General features: G+C 47.0%; 1 protein-coding gene and 1 non-coding gene across 3 annotated transcripts; both read left to right on the forward strand.

The window, feature by feature from the left end:
* The first annotated feature begins 12,806 nt into the window (after nt 1–12,806).
* Nucleotides 12,807–19,406, forward strand: LOC103651198 (callose synthase 11). Of its 2 annotated transcripts, XM_008676820.4 has the most exons (3): nt 12,807–12,928; nt 13,017–18,419; nt 18,937–19,406. In XM_008676820.4, the coding sequence occupies exon 2, from the start codon at nt 13,040–13,042 to the stop codon at nt 18,416–18,418; it is 5,379 nt and encodes a 1,792-aa protein (XP_008675042.1). In that variant the 5' UTR covers nt 12,807–12,928; nt 13,017–13,039; the 3' UTR covers nt 18,419; nt 18,937–19,406. The 2 variants fall into 2 exon arrangements, with proteins under 2 accessions (XP_008675042.1, XP_035822303.1); XM_035966410.1 differs by having other exon boundaries at nt 12,815–18,419.
* LOC111591288 (small nucleolar RNA J33) lies at nt 16,047–16,127 on the forward strand. The gene has a single exon (XR_004857501.1). It is a non-coding gene; the product is annotated as a small nucleolar RNA J33 (small nucleolar RNA).
* Nucleotides 19,407–19,672: the final 266 nt, after the last annotated feature.

Here is a 19,672-nt window from a genome sequence, read left to right on the forward strand (position 1 = left end):
TCTTTTTCTTTTTCCTTTTTCTTTTCCTATTATTATATATATGTATATATATTGATATTTTATGAACCAAAAATAGTCTAAATAAATTATAGGGCACAAAAAATAATGTCTAACAATTGGCACACCTCACCAAGTCACCATGATTGATGTACTGTTCATTACCTATTTTTGCTAGAAGAAGAGGGATCCGATCCTCCAGAATTTGTAGCTCCGGAAGAAGGGCAGGAACCTGACCCCTCCGAAATAGATCTTTTGTGCCAAGAGAACTTCGATGAAGGCAAGTCCATTCTTCCCTTGATGCATAAATTACCTATTCTTTCTACCACTACCTAAGCCGGGATTAAGGGATGAATCTTTTGCATTCTGAGCAGAGAGATAGCCCGCATTAACAAACATCTTTTGAGTACAAAATGTGGATGAGAAAAGGGCAGTGTCTTTACTAAATGATGTTTTCAAAAAGTGTATGATGAAGGGTATTCACCCTCATCGCCTTTTGAGTGGGATGATCAGGGACTCCCTGGTTTAGGGGAGGGCCTCAGGTGTTGGCTCAGCCGGGTTAGGTGTGAGCAGAAGGATTGTCCCCTCATATAAGGACCGGTTTGTCATCCTACACTACCTGTACTCATGACAAGTACAACCACTCGAGACTGTATGGGCAGTCACTCAATCTGAACTCGTACGGTCCAAACCCCAGGGTTATGAAGGCTGGGGAGCACCGGGAGGATAAGGAGGGGGAATGTTTTGTCCGGTTTAGACATGACGGTGGCCTGACTCCTTCCAGTATAACCGTTAAGGTAAGGACGTGCGAGGAAAGAAAGAGATTCGACATTCAGGTCTCACGACGGTGAGATCGCAGAAACCGGACTAGTGGGTAAAGTGTACCCCTCTACGCAGAGTTCAAACCTATTCGAATAGTCCGTGTCCACTAGAATGGACGAGTCTGGTGTGGTATGACAATTAGTGTTTTATAACCTCCGGGAACAGGGAAATGTGTGAGTGGGTGTGTTTTTGGAAATGAAAACGATGCCACGGGAGCGGGAAGCTCAGTGGTGGTTGAGTGTGAAAATGTGCTATTTCCTTCTTTGGGAAAAACCATCAAAGTATTGCCTTTCTCTAGAAAAAGAAGAGTGACTTCAACTCCACCATATAAAGCATGTATATTATAGGTCCCTTTCTCTTTACGGGCGGGATGGGCTTGCGGAATGCCTAGTGTATTCACCCAGATTTATTTATGTTTTTCAGCAGCTGAAGACTTCCTTTTTGATATGCTTGATTAAGGGGGTTGTGTCTGCACCCAGTTCTGCCTGTGGCTTGGGCTAGTTTATCTTCGACTGCGCTTTGTAATTCTAGCTCTCTATCGAGCTTGTACTCTGGTATTGTAATAACTTTTATTCGAACTCTGTACTATTTGAAGTAAGGAATGTGGTTACTAGCCTCCTGGGACTAGTAATTGTATCACATTTGAGTCCCAAAGGATCGGGACGCTTCAGGTGGTATCAGAGCCATAGGACTGGTCGTAGATCGTAGCCCCGACCTTAAAAGTTTGCCTTAAAAAGAAAAGACCTCTTACCTCTAAGGAAAAATCTTCTCTCCTTTCCCCCGATATTAACAGACCCTTCTTTTCTTCTACCAGATGGAAGGCTCTTTGGTCATTAGGACATCCTACTGCTTAGAGGTGGAAGGATTCCCTCATCTCTTGCGGAGTTGCGCGCTTCGCATGGGGATCCACAAGAAGCCGGAGTACGTTTGGAAAGAATACCACGAGAATGGAGCTGAGAAGTGCTCTATGGCAGTCTACCTGGGAGAAATCCAAAGCTACCCGAACGACCCTTCTTTCCAAGTCACCTTCACCAGACACCGCTTCCCAGACACTTGCCAAAATGTTGCCCGAAAAGCCCTCCGACAGCTATGCCAAAACTACAGCAGGGAAGTCTTTGAAAGCCCCCTTCGTTACTTCCCACCTAGCAACAAAAATACCCCTGCCTGGAGGAAAAGACTTCAGGCCCTGTCAGGAAGAGATCCTACTGAGGATGACCCCACCATTGTCTACATGGCCGGATATCTCCACACCCTCGATAACCACTATGACGACCTTTCCTCCCACTGCACCCACCTAAACTCCCGGGTGGAGAGCTTAGAGCAACAGGTCAAGGAACTTAAAAAGGAGAAGGCGTCCCTCCAAGAAAGTCTCGAAATAGCAGAAGGAGAAGAGGCCAACACTCGTGAAGCCTACCGAACCCTGAAGATGGATTACGACAAGAAGCTAAAGAAGCTCGCCCCCACGAAGAAAATCCAGAAGAGGACCAAGAGCCAAGGATGCCAGACTGAACGGAAGAAGGAAGCCCCTCCAGCACTACCTCCCTCTAGGATAGAGAACTTGTCCGACGTCGAGGATATGTCCCTAGCTAGCCTTGACGACCTTCTCAAGGAATTTGGGGACACTTTAGAAAGGGAGTTCAGAAGTACCTTAGAAAGCGCTCGCGTGTAGTGCGACTTGTGGTAACTGTATGCTTGTAATGAACTTGTGTGATGAATAAAATAACATGGTTGAATTTTTTTGCATATGCATAGTAGTAATTCTCTCCCCCTGGCAGATGGCTTCGGATAAAACCACGCCTACCGCCTCCAGGATTGGAGCAAGGTCTCCCCTAGGAGCTGAAGGAGAAGCCAGTGGAGAAGGGAGTGAGACCCACCTCCCCGCACCCCCGGAGCTGCCATTAGATTTAGCCCAAGTTCTGGCCAACCAAACCTGACTCATTGAAGTCCTCACTAGAAGTCTAGAGAATCAGCGCCCGAATGGTGGAAGACCACAGGACAGGATGGGAGATTTTCTAAGGCTCAAGCCTCCCACATTTGCTGGATCCAGCAATCTGCTCGATGCTGATGACTGGCTGCGCACGATAAAAAGGAAGTTAGAAGCCATCAGATGCCCTGAGAACCAGCGTGTTCATTTGGCTGCTCATCAACTTTTCGGGATGGCCCTATCCTGGTGGGATACCTTTAGCACTGCCGTTAGAGATGCTACCTGGGGAGAATTTGAAACTGCTTTCTGAGAACATCATGTGCCCCAAGGGATCGTTAAGCTCAAGGAATATGAATTTCAGGAACTAACTCAAGGTGGAAGATCTGTCAGTGAGTACGTGCACAAATTCACAGAATTGGCTCGCTACGCGCCTGACGACGTCAGCACAGAAGCCAAGAAGATGGCCCGCTTTTTGAAAGGGCTAAGACCAGAACTCAAGACTATCCTTGCCAGCCAGGATTTCCTCAGCTTCTCGCACCTCTCAAACAAAGCCATACAAGTGGAAAGGGCAAGGGAAGAAGAAAAAGGTCACCTTAAGAGGAAATTCCAAGTCCTCCGAGCTAAGCAGCAAGACCGACACCAGAGAATTCGATCCTTTGGGTTTCCACCCAAGGGACCAAGCTTCAATAAGCCAGTTGGACCCACTCCGTCACGTTTCAGTCAGTAGGGTCATAGCTCCTTTCAGCCCCCCTCAGTTGCAAGCAACCAACCACCAGCTAATGCCTGTTGGCACTACGGAGACCCCAGTCACTTCAAGAATAACTGCCCCCCGTTGAAGGCATCGGGACCTACTTACTCCAACTCGGTGAATGGCCCCAAGAATGCCCCAGTGCCCACCTCAAAGGCACCCTCCTCCATCAGCCAGCAGAGCAAGACCCAGTATCATGGCAGGGCACGAGTAAACCACGTCGATGCCCAAGAGGCTCAACAAGCTCCGAGAGTAGTACTCGGTGAGTTCCTAGTTGAATTTACTCCCGCTACTGTACTTTTTGATTCAGGAGCATCCCATTCGTTTATAGCCACTAGTTTTGTGGAAAAACATGTCATTCCCTCTACACACCTAGAAATTCCCTTGGTCACCCGAACCCCAGGGTCAGACCTTATATGCCAGCTCAAATGCTCCCAAGTCAGAATTCTTTAAGTGGGGTAGTGTTCTTGGTAGACTTAACCGTCTTGCCATCCCAAGGGATTGATGTGATCTTAGGAATGGATTGGTTAATCAAACACAAGGGCATCATAAGTTGCACAAATACGACTGTTCTTCTCACTGACCACCAAGGAAAGTTAGTTTCTTGTTAGGCTCAGCCACTCGCCAAGGATCCAATGGTGTTTAATCTAGCAGTAGAAAGCATATATGTTGTAGAAGAATTCATGGATGTATTCCTAGAAGAATTGCCAGGAATGCCGCCAGAAAGAGAAGTGGAGTTCTACATAGATCTAATCCCCGGCACTATGCCCATCGCAAAGAGACCATACTGCATGGCTCCCACCGAATTAGCAGAACTAAAACTCCAGATCGCAGAGCTTCAACAAAAAGGGTACATTCGTCCTAGCTCATCTCCTTGGGGAGCACCAGTCCTCTTCGTCACCAAAAAGGATGGAAGTATGAGGATGTGTATTGATTATCGATCCTTGAATGAGGTTACAATCAAAAACAAGTATCCACTCCCTCGGATCAACGACCTCTTCGACCAACTTCAAGGGGCCAAGTATTTCTCCAAGATAGACCTAAGGTCACGATATCACCAGCTAAGAATCAAGGAAGCAGATATTCAGAAGACTGCATTTGTCACCCGGTACGGACAATATGAGTTCACAGTAATGCCCTTCGGACTAACCAACGCACCCGCCTTTTTCATGAACCTCATGAATAAGGTATTTATGGAAGAGCTGGATAAGTTTGTCGTAGTCTTCATTGACGACATCCTTATCTACTCCAAGAGTCGCGAAGATCTGAGCATCACCTCCGGATTGTCCTTGAAAGACTCAGAGCACATCAACTCTATGCTAAGCTCAGCAAATGCGAATTCTGGTTAGAAAAGATAGCCTTCCTTGGGCATATCTTGACTGCAGAAGGAATAGAAGTAGACCCATCCAAGGTAGAAGCAGTATCCAAATGGAAGCAGCCATCCAACGTTAGTGAAGTTCGAAGCTTTCTGGGAATGGCAGGATATTACCGCCATTTATCAAAGGATTCTCTAGCATAGCAAGACCTATGACCGAGCTCCTCAAGAAAGACAATAAGTTTCTGTCGACCCCGAAGTGTGAGGAAAGCTTCCAAATTATAAAGAAGAAGCTCACAAATGCACCCGTTTTGTCACTGCCAGACATCCATCAGGATTTCGTCGTCTTCTGTGATGCTTCAAGGCAAGGCTTAGGGTGTGTACTCATGCAAAATGAGAAAGTCATTGCCTATGCATCGCGCTTACTGAAGCCGCACGAGCAGAATTATCCCACGCACGATTTGGAATTGGCAGCCATAGTGCATGCCCTAAAAATATGGAGGCACTACCTAATTGGGAACAAATGTCACATCTTCACCGATCACAAGAGTCTGAAGTATATTTTCACTCAGCCAGACCTCAACCTCCGTCAGCGAAGATGGCTAGAATTGATCAAAGATTATGACCTTGAGATCCACTACCACCCCGGGAAGGCCAATGTGGTAGCAGACGCCCTCAGCCGAAAACCTTTCGGGAAGAAAGGAACCAACTTCTTAGAAGATTGGAAGGAAGAATCAGCTCAGCTGAATGCATGTCTGGGAGACAATGGTAGCCTAGAAGTCAAGCCAATGCTAGAAGACCTCATACGCAAGGCTCAACACTTGGACACTGAGACAGCAGGTCTTATGGAAAAAGCTCGCAAAGAACAACTTCCGGACTTCAGGACAGATGAAGAAAGAGTCCTTTGGTTCAAAAATCGTCTGTGTGTACCAAAAGGAGAGGCACGAGAGGTCCTGCTTGACGAAGCTCACAACTCAGCCTACTCCATCCACCCAGGGACCACCAAGATGTACCTAGACCTCAAAACCAGATACTGGTGGAGAGGGATGAAGAAAGAGATAGCACAGTATGTGGCCCGGTGTGACACTTGCCAACGAACTAAGGCCGAGCATCAGAAGCCTGCAGGTCTATTGCAACCCCTTCCAGTGCCCGAATGGAAGTGGGAAGAAATAGGCATGGATTTTGTAACCGGACTGCCCCAGACCCAAAAAGGGAACGACTCTATCTGGGTGATAATAGATCGTCTTACTAAGGTGGCCCACTTCATCCCAGTGAAAACTACCTTCGGAGGAGCCACCCTTGCCCGGATATATCTTAAAGAGATAGTCAGACTCCAGGTATTCCACGAAAGATAGTGTCAGATAGGGGAACACAGTTCACCTCGAAATTTTGGATGAGCCTTTAGCAAGCTATGGGCACCAAGCTAGACTTCAGCACCGCCTATCGCCCCCAGTCAGATGGTCAGACAGAAAGGGTCAACAAGGTCCTCGAGGATTTATTAAGAGCCTGTGTGTTGACGTTTGACAGAAATTGGGAGTCTAGTTTGCCATATGCAGAGTTCTCGTACAACAACAGCTACCAGGCCAGTATCAAGATGTCACCGTTCGAAGCATTGTATGGATGGAAGTGCTAGACCCCTCTAATGTGGTCCAACGTAGGGGAAAAGACACTAGAAGGACCTGCCTTCGTTAAAGAGGCAGAAGAGAAGGTTGCCCTGATCCACAAAAGAATACTTGAAGCTCAAAGTCGGCAGAAGAGTTATGCGGACAACAGGCGGAGAGAACTCAGATTTGAGGAAGGAGACTCCGTCCACCTCAAGGTCTCCCTGATGCACGGAGTCAAGAGGTTTCAAGTGAAAGGGAAGCTAGCTCCACGGTTCGTCGGCCCCTATCCTATCATTGGCAGAGTAGGACCCGCAGCATACCACCTTGAATTGCCAGAATCCATGTCAGATATCCACAATGTGTTTCACGTGTCCCAGCTCCGCAAATGCCTGCAAGTACCAGAAAATCACATTGAAGAAGAGACAATCCAGATTCAGAAGGATCTTCAGTACCAAGAAAAGCCAGTAAAGATTCTTGACTCGGCAGTCCGAAAGACCCGCAACTCAGAAGTGGGACTCTGTAAAGTTCAGTGGAGCAGAGAAGGAGAAGAGAAAGCTACCTGGGAGAGTGAGGACTCCTTAAGGAGGGAATACCCTTACCTTTTCTCAAGCCCAGTCTGAATCTCAAGGGCGAGATTCCTTTAAGTGGGGTAGGTTTGTAACATCCCAAAATTTAACCCCAAGGTTTGAGATCCTAATCTCCTAACCCCCCCTTAATTGCTCCCTAGACTCCACCTCACAGGACATCTCATCATATGCATACACTACGATTGTTAGAAGCACCTCACATAGAATAAATTTTTTAGCACCTAAGATTATTTAGCTAATTATTTGTTCAAAAGAAAAGGAGATAAAAGAAATAGAAATAGAAAAAGAAAAAAAAGGAAAATCCCCCTCCCTCGGCTGGGCCGTTTCCGGCCCAAACTCTCTCTCTCTCTCCTGCGCGCCCGCGCTTCTCTTCCCCCCCCCCTCGCGGCCCAACTCCCGCGCGCCCACGCTCGGCTAGGCCGAATTCCCCCCCGGCCCAGCTAGCTGAGGAAATCCCTTTTCTTTTTCTTTTCCTATTTATATATATATGTATATACATTGATATTTTATGCACCAAAATAGTCTAAATAAATTATAGGGCACCAAATAATAATGTCTAACAATTGGCACACCCCACCAAGTCACCATGATTGATGTACTGTTCATTACCTATTTTTGCTAGAAGAAGAGGGATCTGATCCTCCAGAATTTGTAGCCCCGGAAGAAGGGCAGGAACCCGACCCCTCCGAAATAGATCTTTTGTGCCAGGAGAACTTCGACGAAGGCAAGTCCATTCTCCTCTTGATGCATAAATTACCTATTCTTTCTACCATTACCTAAGCCGGGATTAAGGGATGAATCGTTTGCGTTGTGAGCAGAGAGATAGCCCGCATTAACAAACATCTTTTGAGTACAAAATGTGGATTAGAAAAGGGCAGTGTCTTTACTAAACGATGTTTTCAAAAAGTGTATGATGAAGGGTATTCACCCTCATCACCTTTTCAGTGGGATGATCAGGGACTCCCTGGTTTAGGGGAGGGCCTCAGGTGTTGGCTCAGCCGGGTTAAGTGTGAGCAGAAGAATTGTCCCCTCATATAAGGACCGGTTTGTTATCCTACACTACCTGTACTCATGACAAGTACAACCACTCGAGACTGTATGGGTAGTCACTCAATCTGAACTCGTACGGTCCAAACCCCAGGGTTATGAAGGCTGGGGAGCACCAGGAGGATAAGGAGGGGGAATGTTTTGTCCGATTTGTACATGGCGGTGGCCTGACTCCTTCCAGTATAACCGTTAAGGTAAGGACGTGTGAGGAAAGAAAGAGATTCGACAGTCGGGTCTCACGACGGTGAGATCGCAGAAACCGGACTAGTGGGTAAAGTGTACCCCTCTGCGCAGAGTTCAAACCTATTCGAATAGTCCATGTCCACTAGAATGGACGAGTCTGGTGTGGTATGACAATTAGTGATTTATAACCTTCGGGAATAGGGAAATGTGTGAGTGGGTGTGTTTTTGGAAATGAAAACGATGCCACGGGAGCGGGAAGCTCAGTGGTGGTTGAGTGTGAAAATGTGCTATTTCCTTCTTTGGGAAAAACCATCAAAGTATTGCCTTTCTCTGGAAAAAGAAGAGTGACTTCAACTCCACCATATAAAGCATGTATATTATAGGTCCCTTTCTCTTTACGGGCGGGATGGGCTTGCAAAATACCTAGTGTATTCACCCAGATTTATTTATGTTTTTCAGCAGCTGAAGACTTCCTTTCTGCTATGCTTGATTAAGGGGGATGTGTCTGCACCCAGTTCTGCTTGTGACTTGGGCTAGTTTATCTTCTACTGTGCTTTGTAATTCTGGCTCTCTCTCGAGCTTGTACTCTGGTATTGTAATAACATTTATTCGAACTATGTACTATTTGAAGTAAAGAATGTGGTTACTAGCCTCCTGGGACTAGTAATTGTATCACATTTGAGTCCTAAAGGATCGGGACGCTTCATTTCCCTACCCACTGGCTTAGGTTTAGTGGGGGCATTAATGCTTGCCCTATGCGGCTCATATGACTGGTCATCCCTTTCCGGTCTTCTAGGAGGGGCAAAAAATTATTCGTCCCCAGATGTCTGGGATGTTACATTACGGTACTGGGGCACTGTAGTATGTGATGAGGGATTTAGTTGGGACATATGTGTAGTTGGGTAATAATCATAATCATTGGGTTTTGTGTACTTAGCGCCAGATCGTCCGGTCAAATACACGGACCATCTGGCTGCATGGGCGGATTGTCCGGCAGCCTAGTCGGGCCGTCCGGTAATGTATTCGGACTGTCCGACGTTATGTGCGAACAATCCGAGTAGTTCGTTTAGGGTTTGCGTGGGACGTGGCAGATCAGATGTGGGTATCGATAATTTGGTTCTAAACACGGGACATGGCATCGCTGGTAAAGTCTACCCTTGAGCTATAAAAGGGCAATACGACCCCCATATTCAAAGACACGATCCACAGCTTCACACAAGCACTCAACTGTAACACGCTCCAAGCAATACTACTATCAGCACTACACTCGAATAGGGCTCTGGCCTGAACCAGTATAACCGCTTGTCTCAGATCCACCTCCGAGACCCCCGTGACTAATCATTCGGATTGAGTCCGCACTAGCATCCCCGCTAAACACAAACCTTATTGTCCCCTCCGAAACCACGACAACGCCGATCTGGGCACCAATCACTGTAATGAGTACCGGCGGCGGTGCTCTCTACGGAAGCGCAGACGGTCCACAGTGGATGGCCGGTGGTCCGAGACCTGGTGTAGAGGCTAGGGTTTCTGCCAGACGAGCCGGACAGTCTGCGGTCGAGGGCCGGTGGTCCGCGACCTGGCGTAGAGGCTAGGGTTTCTACCGGACGAGCCGAACGCTCCACGCCTGGTGGCGGGACGGTCCGCGCGTGCGCAGAGGCGACGAAATTCGCCAATAGCATCTAAATCTTGCTCCCGGGAGGGACCCCATCGGGGAGGAGAGATCATAGGGTTTGTCTTGGGATCGGTAGACCATCCAAGACGCCTCTAAATGACATAGAGCTGGAGAGAGGTGAAGATTAGAGAAAAAAAATCTATGTTACTGTTTACTCTTAGGGCAAAAGGTAAATAACTAAAGATAAATTGATCGTTGATTCGATCATTGATGATTGCAATCGATCGTACGTCTTAATATATATATGGGAGGTCTTGACTCGTTTCTAGGCGTCTTCCAACAGCAACCGTGGATCTAGAGAGATAAACCGCGCGGAAAAAGGGATTAGTTGTGCCTAATTCGATCTATTCGCGAACCATCCGCGACTATGGACAGACCGTCGGGTCGTGTCTAGTGCCACAATAATGCTCAACGGTTTTGTGTTGGGGAGGAGGATAAAATAAAAACAATCCGAGCGATCTCGGTTGCAATTCCGTTAATACGCTCATCCATTACCATCGTAATTATACCCCAATGGGGTGAATAGCCTATCCAAACATAGCCTCCGGGGATGTTGCTAGTTGCTACTACCCGCTATGGCCTACGCTACGCTGCCATTCCCAATGTCTCAGGCTCAGCCTCACGCAGTCACGCTCACCACTGCGTCGACCCAGGTTCCCACTGAGCAATGGGTCCATGTCGCGACGCCGTGCGTTTCGTGCCCACGTGAACTGCCTGCTATACCGCTGCTGATCTAGCTCCGCATGCGCTGGCTGAGGAGCGGGCCAAAAAGCGTCAGAGGGGGGATTGCGAGTCAAGTGGTGCCTGGGCCCCGATTGCCATTGGCTCGTTCCTCGAGCCGCGCGGCTGCGGGCACCACCGCCCATTTCTCTGGCGTATCTGGCTTGCAGGACAGGAGACGCAAACGCAACGCAACGCAAACGCAAGCAACCAACCACGCTTAAACAATCGTTAACATTAACGTTATACAGTCTCCGTGGGGACAGCGTGTCATCGTCGCGGAATCTAAACCTGCTCCCTGCGTCGTATTATAGAACGGAAAAGAAATGGTGCTCCTGCGGGCAAACGGTCGTCCGTCTACTTTTTACCTCTTGCATGCATTCGATGAAGTGGACGCGGGTACGGTCTTCTGAATTTATGTATCTGTGCAGTTATGTCACTGTACATGGGATCTAATCATATTTAGTTCTGCGTGTCAGTGACCCATCCACAAATTCAGAGGATCCCAATACGATGGAAGTGCAGTGATGTTTGCTCTTCCTGATTAGCTTTTCAGAAAACTGACAGCGCACGAACGGCAAAGGCACGCACACGAAAGGTTCTGTATCGAGCTTGGAACGGAAGCGATCAGCGCATTAGGCTCGGACGTAATGATGCCCACGAACAAGAGCGCCACAATGATAGGTCCCGTACGTCGCGAAAGCCGTAGTAGTTATCAGAAACGGGTCATAAAGCGTCAGGTCTTCGTGTTGCCGTCGCTCTTAAGTTTCATGCATGCTACACCCCCAGTAGATCGTTTTTTTTTTGAGTTTTTACTATTCCACCGTGTTCCTTCTGGGTCTGAGTCCCAAGATGTGGTATATGCTGTGCATCGTATTCGTTCCGTTGTTTTGACAGTAAAAGAATATGATTAGCCTCCGTGCTCGCGGCCAGTTCTTTCGTTTTTTAGTGGGGGGCACGCGGCACGTGAACGGCATGTAGCGATATGTGCTTCCAGTTGTAGAAAGCATTAGGAGTAAAAAAAGACAGAGATTCTTATACCTTAGGGCATGTACAGTGGTGTTTAATGTGGAGGCTCTTAAGGTGTTTAAGGGGGTTATTTGCAAAAAAATCTTAGAGCCGTCTCTCCGCGAAGAGACGCCTCTGGCTCGTAAACCAAGTAGCAACAGACGCCTCACTTCCCACTGTACGAATTTGTCGTCTGTTCTATCGATCTGATGCTATACAAATACATTTAATTCTGTATTTATTAATAGACTACGTTTGTAGACACTCCATTGTACAATACAGTCTCTTAGTTGTCTCATGTGCTTAGAGAACCGTTTTGGTGTCTCTCCACTGTACATGCCCTTATGGTCTTAATATTTTTAAAAAAGCTCTTCTTCTTTGTCAATCTTAGTCAAAAGTTTGCACGCCTTGAGTCCCTTCCTTATTCAAGCCAAACGCCAAAAAAAACTTATCAAATTTGCTACATTCTTTTTTTCGAAAAAAACGCCAGCTGCATGCCGAACTTCCTCGACCTGATTTTTTTTTCAACCCTAGTGCCGCACTGGACCCACTCCGAAATTGTTCACCAGGCGTCCAGGCCGCCCCTATGTAAACCAGCAGCAGTAGCATCCCCGTCCGGACGATCCGTTCGTCGTCGTCGTCGCTATCATTGTTCCCTCCAAGATAATAGTAGTATTGTACAGTAGTAGATGCCTTGGCTGCTGGTAAGAAACCCCACTCCGACCCGACCGGCCTCCCGACCGGATCACACTTCACTCGAGCACTCGCTCAGTCGCTCCTACGTCTCGACCCCTTGAGCGGCGAACTTAAGATCTAATCAAATAATGTATCTCACAAAAATTTCATACACGATTTAGTGAAATTATTTATTTGTTCGATAAATAATAATATTAATTTACGGTTAAAACTCAGTACAAAGATATTAAGTAATATAATAGATTCTAAATTTATATATTAAAATGGAAATTATAATATAAAACTTAGTACAATTTTTTTACTTGATGTTCCTTATAGAAGATAGTCTTAATTATGTGATCTTTATTTTACTTTAAAAAGTCTATTTTAATACATATGACTAGATAATTATTTAAAAGCATCTTATAATTCTATAATTTTGTTTTTATTAGAATTATTGTAAAATACTTTTAATATTCAAAAACCTAATTGAACAGTCAGACGAGTGTGCGGCAAAAGCTGAAGCAAACAAACGCAAACGGCTCATCCCATTCCCATCACATGATTCCCAACTCAGCGCCGCATCGCGTCACCGCAATCTCGCAGTCATCCCCCCAAATTCCCATGTACTGCTCTTGCTCCTGATAATGGCTTGATTTCTCAGTCCGCACTCGTCACTGAGGCTGGGCGCTGACGCCTTCCCCGTTTTTGCAGCTCCGCGACCGCTAGCCGTGAGGATGAGCCTCCTCCGCAACCGCCGCGCCGCCGCCGCCGCGGCTGCAGCGGCGGCGGCGGCGGGAGGAGGGGGGTACCCGGAGCCGCCGGCTTACAACATCATCCCGATCCACGACGTGGTGATGCACGGGGAGCACCCGTCGCTGCGGTTCCCGGAGGTGCGCGCGGCCGTGGAGGCGCTGGCGCACGCGGCGGACCTGCCGCCGCCTCCGCTAGCCCGCGCCTGGGACGCCTTCCGTGCCGACCTCTTCGACTGGCTCGGCGCCACCTTCGGCTTCCAGCTCGACAACGTCCGCAACCAGCGGGAGCACCTCGTGCTCCTCCTCGCCAACGCGCAGCTCCGCGCAGGCGGCACCCTCCCCACCGACCACCCCGCCGACGTGCTGCACCACTCCATCGCGCGGGACATCCGGAGGAAGCTCCTCAAGAACTACAAGACCTGGTGCTCCTACCTCGGCAAGAGGCCGCACGTCCATGTGCCCAGCGGCGGACGCCGTGTCGCTCAGGGGGTCGGCCCTGACACACGCCGCGACCTACTGTACACCGCCCTCTACCTCCTCATCTGGGGCGAGGCGGCCAATTTGAGGTTCATGCCGGAGTGCCTCTGCTACATCTTCCACTACATGGCACTCGATCTCAACCATGTCATCGACCAGTCGATTGATATCGAGACTGGGCGACCATCAGTTCCTGCGGTGCACGGTGTGGATGCTTTCCTTGACAAGGTTGTGAAGCCGATATATGACGTGCTCGAGGCTGAGGTGAAGTTCAGCCGGAATGGGACCAAGCCACACTCGGCCTGGAGGAACTATGATGATGTGAATGAGTACTTCTGGAGCCGCAGAGTTTTCAGGCGGCTCCAGTGGCCCCTGTCACCAGCGAGGAGCTTCTTTATAAAGCCAGGAAACCCCGGGCGTATTGGCAAGACTGGTTTTGTTGAGCAGAGGTCGTTCTGGAATGTGTACCGCAGCTTTGATCGGGTATGGGTGATGCTCATTCTGTTCTTTCAAGCAGCAATGATCGTTGCATGGGATGGCCACACTCCGTGGTTTAGCCTACGCTACCGTGACATCCAGATCCGGGTGCTGTCTGTGTTCATCACCTGGGCTGCGCTGCGCATTGTGCAGGCAGTGCTTGATGCAGGCACACAATACAGCCTCGTGAGGACGGATACTATATTTCTCGCAGTACGGATGGTGCTCAAGGTGCTTGTTGCTGTTGGGTGGACTATCACATTCATTGTGCTCTATGTTCGAATGTGGAATCAGAGGTGGCATGACCGCAGGTGGTCTTTTTCTGCCAATTCCAGGGTGTTAAACTACCTTGAGGCAGCTGCTGTGTTTCTCATCCCACAGGTGCTTGCACTTGTGCTCTTCATCGTCCCATGGATTCGGAATTTTCTGGAGAAAACCAATTGGCGAATTCTATATGTGCTCACCTGGTGGTTCCAGACCCGTACATTTGTTGGACGTGGTGTGAGGGAGGGCCTTATTGATAACATTAAGTATACCACATTCTGGGTGTGCCTTCTCACTGCTAAATTTAGCTTTAGTTACTTTCTCCAGATTAGGCCGATGGTGAAGCCAACAAAGACTATTCTCAGCCTCCATGACATTCGGCGTAACTGGTTTGAGTTCATGCCTCACACAGAGCGAATTGCTGTAATCTTTCTGTGGGCTCCAGTTGTTCTTATTTATCTCATGGATATTCAGATATGGTATGCGATCTTCTCATCACTTACTGGGGCACTTATCGGGCTGTTCTCACATCTGGGGGAGATTCGCAGTGTTGAGCAACTGCGCTTGAGATTCCAGTTCTTTGCAAGTGCAATGCAGTTCAATTTGATGCCAGAGGAACACCTGGATGCTGTGCACGGTGGCCTCCGAAGCAAGCTGTATGATGCTATCAATCGGCTGAAGCTGAGATATGGCTTTGGTCGGCCGTATAGGAAGATTGAAGCTAACGAGGTGGAAGCTAAGAGGTTTGCGCTGATATGGAATGAGATTATTCAGACATTTAGAGAAGAGGACATCATTAGTGACAATGAAGTTGAGCTTCTTGAGCTACCACCAGTTGTGTGGAAAATTCGTGTGGTGCGGTGGCCATGCTTCCTGCTAAATAATGAGCTGCTTCTTGCTCTTAGTCAGGCAAAAGAGCTAGTAGCTGATGACAGGACACACTGGTCAAGGATACGTAACAATGAGTACAGGCGTTGTGCTGTCATTGAAGCTTATGACAGCATACGTCACTTACTGCTGGAGATCATTGAGGATGGAACTGTTGAGCACATAATTTTCAGTCAGCTGTTCTTTGCATTTGATGCTGCAATGGAGAATGGGAAATTTTGCGAAGAATATAAAATAGAACTGTTGCCTGAAATCCATTCATCTGTAATCGCCTTAGTGGAACTTCTACTGAAAGAGAAGAAGGATCAGACCAAGATAGTAAATACCTTGCAGACTCTTTATGTCTTTGCAATTCATGATTTTCCAAAGAACAAAAAGGATATGGAACAACTGAGGCGAGAGAGGCTAGCACCATCAACACTAGAGGATTCCCGTCTCCTCTTTGAGGATGTCATAAAATGCCCAGGCAATGATGATGTTAGCTTCTACAAACAGGTGAGGCGCCTCCATACAATTCTCACCTCCAGGGATTCTATGAACAATGTCCCAAAGAATCCTGAGGCTCGACGGCGGATAACTTTCTTCAGCAACTCTCTATTCATGAATATGCCTCGCGCTCCAACAGTTGAGAAGATGATGGCATTCAGTGTTTTAACCCCATACTACAATGAAGATGTGATGTACAACAAGGACCAACTTCGCCGTGAGAATGAAGATGGTGTCTCAATTTTGTTTTATCTTCAAAAGATATATGAAGATGATTGGGGAAACTTTTTAGAACGTATGCAGAGGGATGGAATGACTGATGACAGTGAAATTTGGGCTGGGAAATATCAGGAACTCCGACTCTGGGCCTCGTATAGAGGACAGACCTTAGCACGGACTGTTAGGGGAATGATGTACTACCACAGAGCTCTCAAGATGCTTGCTTTTCTTGATACCGCCTCCGAGGTAGACATCACAGAGGGTACTAAACATCTTGCATCCTTTGGTTCAGTTAGGCATGAGAATGATGTGTATCCCATGAATGGTGGTTTCCGGCGGCAACCACAAAGGAGGTTAGACAGAGGAACCAGTACTGTAAGCCAACTGTTTAAAGGTCAGGAAGATGGTGCTGCTCTCATGAAGTACACCTACGTTGTCACTTGCCAGATATATGGAAAGCAGAAAATTGCTAAAGATCAACGCGCAGAAGATATTTTAACTCTAATGAAGAAAAATGAGGCACTTCGTGTTGCTTATGTTGACGAGGTCCATCAACGAGGCTATACTGAATACTATTCTGTCCTGGTAAAGTTTGACCAGAGCTTACAGAGGGAGGTTGAGATATACCGGATTAGGTTACCAGGTGAACTGAAGCTTGGGGAAGGAAAACCTGAAAACCAGAACCATGCCATCATATTCACAAGAGGTGATGCAGTTCAGACGATTGACATGAACCAGGATAATTTTTTTGAAGAGGCCCTCAAAATGCGTAACCTGTTAGAGCAGTACAACTATTATCATGGGAGCAGAAAACCAACACTTCTGGGAGTTAGGGAACATGTTTTCACTGGATCGGTCTCTTCGCTTGCTTGGTTCATGTCTGCACAGGAGACAAGCTTTGTTACCCTTGGTCAGCGAGTCCTAGCTAATCCGTTGAAGGTTCGGATGCATTATGGGCATCCTGATGTATTTGATCGCCTCTGGTTTTTGACTCGGGGTGGTTTAAGTAAGGCATCAAGAGTGATCAATATCAGTGAGGACATCTTTGCTGGTTTCAACTGTACCTTACGTGGTGGCAATGTTAGTCACCATGAGTATATTCAGGTTGGTAAGGGCCGTGATGTTGGCCTCAATCAGATATCAATGTTTGAAGCAAAGGTTTCTAGTGGCAACGGTGAGCAGACCCTTAGTAGGGATGTCTACAGGCTTGGTCATAGACTGGATTTCTTTCGGATGCTCTCTGTGTTTTATACAACAGTAGGGTTCTACTTCAACACAATGCTGGTGGTCTTGACAGTTTATACATTTGTTTGGGGACGCCTGTATCTAGCTCTCAGTGGTCTTGAGGCTGGTATCCAGGGCAGTGCTAATTCAACCAACAACAAAGCCTTGGGTACTGTTCTTAATCAGCAGTTCATCATACAGCTTGGCTTCTTCACTGCATTGCCAATGATTATAGAGAACTCTCTTGAACAAGGTTTCCTACCTGCTATCTGGGATTTCTTCACAATGCAAATGAATTTTTCATCTGTGTTCTACACATTTTCCATGGGAACTAAGAGCCATTACTATGGCCGGACAATCCTTCATGGTGGTGCAAAATACCGTGCTACTGGCCGTGGTTTTGTTGTGCAGCACAAGAGTTTTGCTGAAAATTACAGGCTGTATGCTAGGAGCCACTTCATAAAGGCAATAGAGCTTGGAATAATATTGACTGTGTATGCTGCACACAGTGTTATTGCCAAGAATACACTTGTTTACATAATTATGAATATATCTAGCTGGTTTCTGGTGGTATCATGGATTATGGCTCCATTTGCTTTTAATCCGTCTGGTTTTGATTGGTTGAAAACAGTGTACGATTTTGATGATTTCATGAACTGGATATGGTATCCTGGTGGTCTCTTTTCTAAGCCTGAGCAGAGCTGGGAAGTGTGGTGGTATGAAGAGCAAGATCATCTACGGACCACTGGTCTTTGGGGAAAGATTTTGGAGATACTGTTAGATCTCAGGTACTTCTTTTTCCAGTATGGGGTTGTATACCAGCTGAAGATAGCAAACAATAGCAGAAGTATTGCTGTCTATCTGCTTTCCTGGATATGTGTGGCTGTGATTTTTGGTCTGTTCGTGCTAATGTCCTATGCTCGAGACAAGTATGCCGCAAAGCAGCACCTTTACTACCGGGTTGTTCAAACTGCTGTCATCACTCTTGTAGTGCTAGTGCTGGTTTTGTTTCTGAAGTTCACGGAATTTCAAATCATTGACATCTTCACTAGTCTTTTGGCATTTATTCCTACTGGTTGGGGCTTGATTTCGATCGCTCAAGTAATTCGGCCATTCATCGAATCCACTGTGGTCTGGGACAGTATTATTTCTGTGGCTCGTTTGTATGAGATACTGCTTGGAGTGTTCATTATGGCACCAGTTGCATTGCTGTCCTGGTTGCCGGGATTTCAAGAAATGCAGACAAGGGTACTTTTCAATGAAGGTTTCAGCAGGGGCCTCCAGATATCCCGTATTCTTACTGGGAAAAGAACAAATACAGTTTGAGGTACTTACGATTTCACAATGAACTTTAATGATTACCTACCCTCTTTGCATTTTACAGAGTAACCACAATTTTTGTGGACTATTTTGCATGTTCACTGTGCTCTAATATTTTTAGGCCTCGGTGTTTCTGTTAAATACTTTGCTCATGGTTAAGGTTGTGAGTGCATTGATTAGCGAATAAATCAGTAGTCCCTTATTTTTGATTGGTTATTCACAGTCTGAATTGCAATACTGCTAGCTTCAGGTAGCACAATAGCCAACTATGATGCCGATAGCAGAACAGCCAACTAAAGCTGGATGTGCTTTCATTTGTAAGAAAAAATGGCATCCAAAACTTTAACAAAATATTTGTTTCATGGTCTAGGAGCAGAATATCCCTGTATAGCATATTGGATAATAGCCGTGCTGATAGCAGCAGTTAAACTTGGTAAACCTGCAAGTGTAAATACTATTATGTGGACTTTGAGCTTATGACGTGCAGTTGCTGGGTGCTGACTGTTTTGAGTTTTCCTGAACAGGTTCTGACCCAGATTGTTGCGGCGGTGAAGGTGAAGCAGCGGTGCTCTATCTCCTATGTACAGCTTAGCAATTCAGTGTGGAAGGGCTTTGTGCTTACTGATATAGCTTAGATCCATATTGAACTCTTCCAGTAGCTTTTATAGCTATCTAGTTTAGGAGTCCAGATTTGTGATTTTGGCGATTTAGGTGTTCAGTTCTTTTGTACATTGGTTGAGCTAGTTGTGTGTAGCTGATTCTATTGCAGCACCACCGGTGAGCTCTAGTGACCTATTTGTTGACCTCTGCTGGAAGTTGCATCTTTTGTGCTAGCAACTGTGTCGTGACTCGTGAGTGCTATTGCTCTGCTGAAGGTATAAAAGTTGCTGGAAAGGATGTTCCTGGATGTGACCGATCAGATGAGCGATCCATTTTTTTTAGTATTTCACTGAAGGTACCGCTTCCAAATTTATATCCATACTGTTTCACTGTTTGTCGTCCTGATGTAGCGAGTTGCTGGTGTTTGTTTGAGTTATTGACCCCATCGTGTCGCCCCCCCGGGTCGGCAGTGCGCTCCAACTCAATCCAGGCGCCTCGTCCAGGCTGCTGCTGCTTCGACGGCTCGACGACCGCTCGAGCCACAAAGCGGATGCGGACAGCCGGACACTATGGTCAAGACTAACGGACAGTGCTGTTTGGCTGCAGCAGCTGCAGCCAAACGGCGTAGAATTCACGGAGCAGTAACTATCTCCAACAGGC

This window comes from Zea mays, chromosome 3 (assembly GCF_902167145.1).
Source record: "Zea mays cultivar B73 chromosome 3, Zm-B73-REFERENCE-NAM-5.0, whole genome shotgun sequence".
NCBI lineage: Eukaryota > Viridiplantae > Streptophyta > Magnoliopsida > Poales > Poaceae > Zea > Zea mays.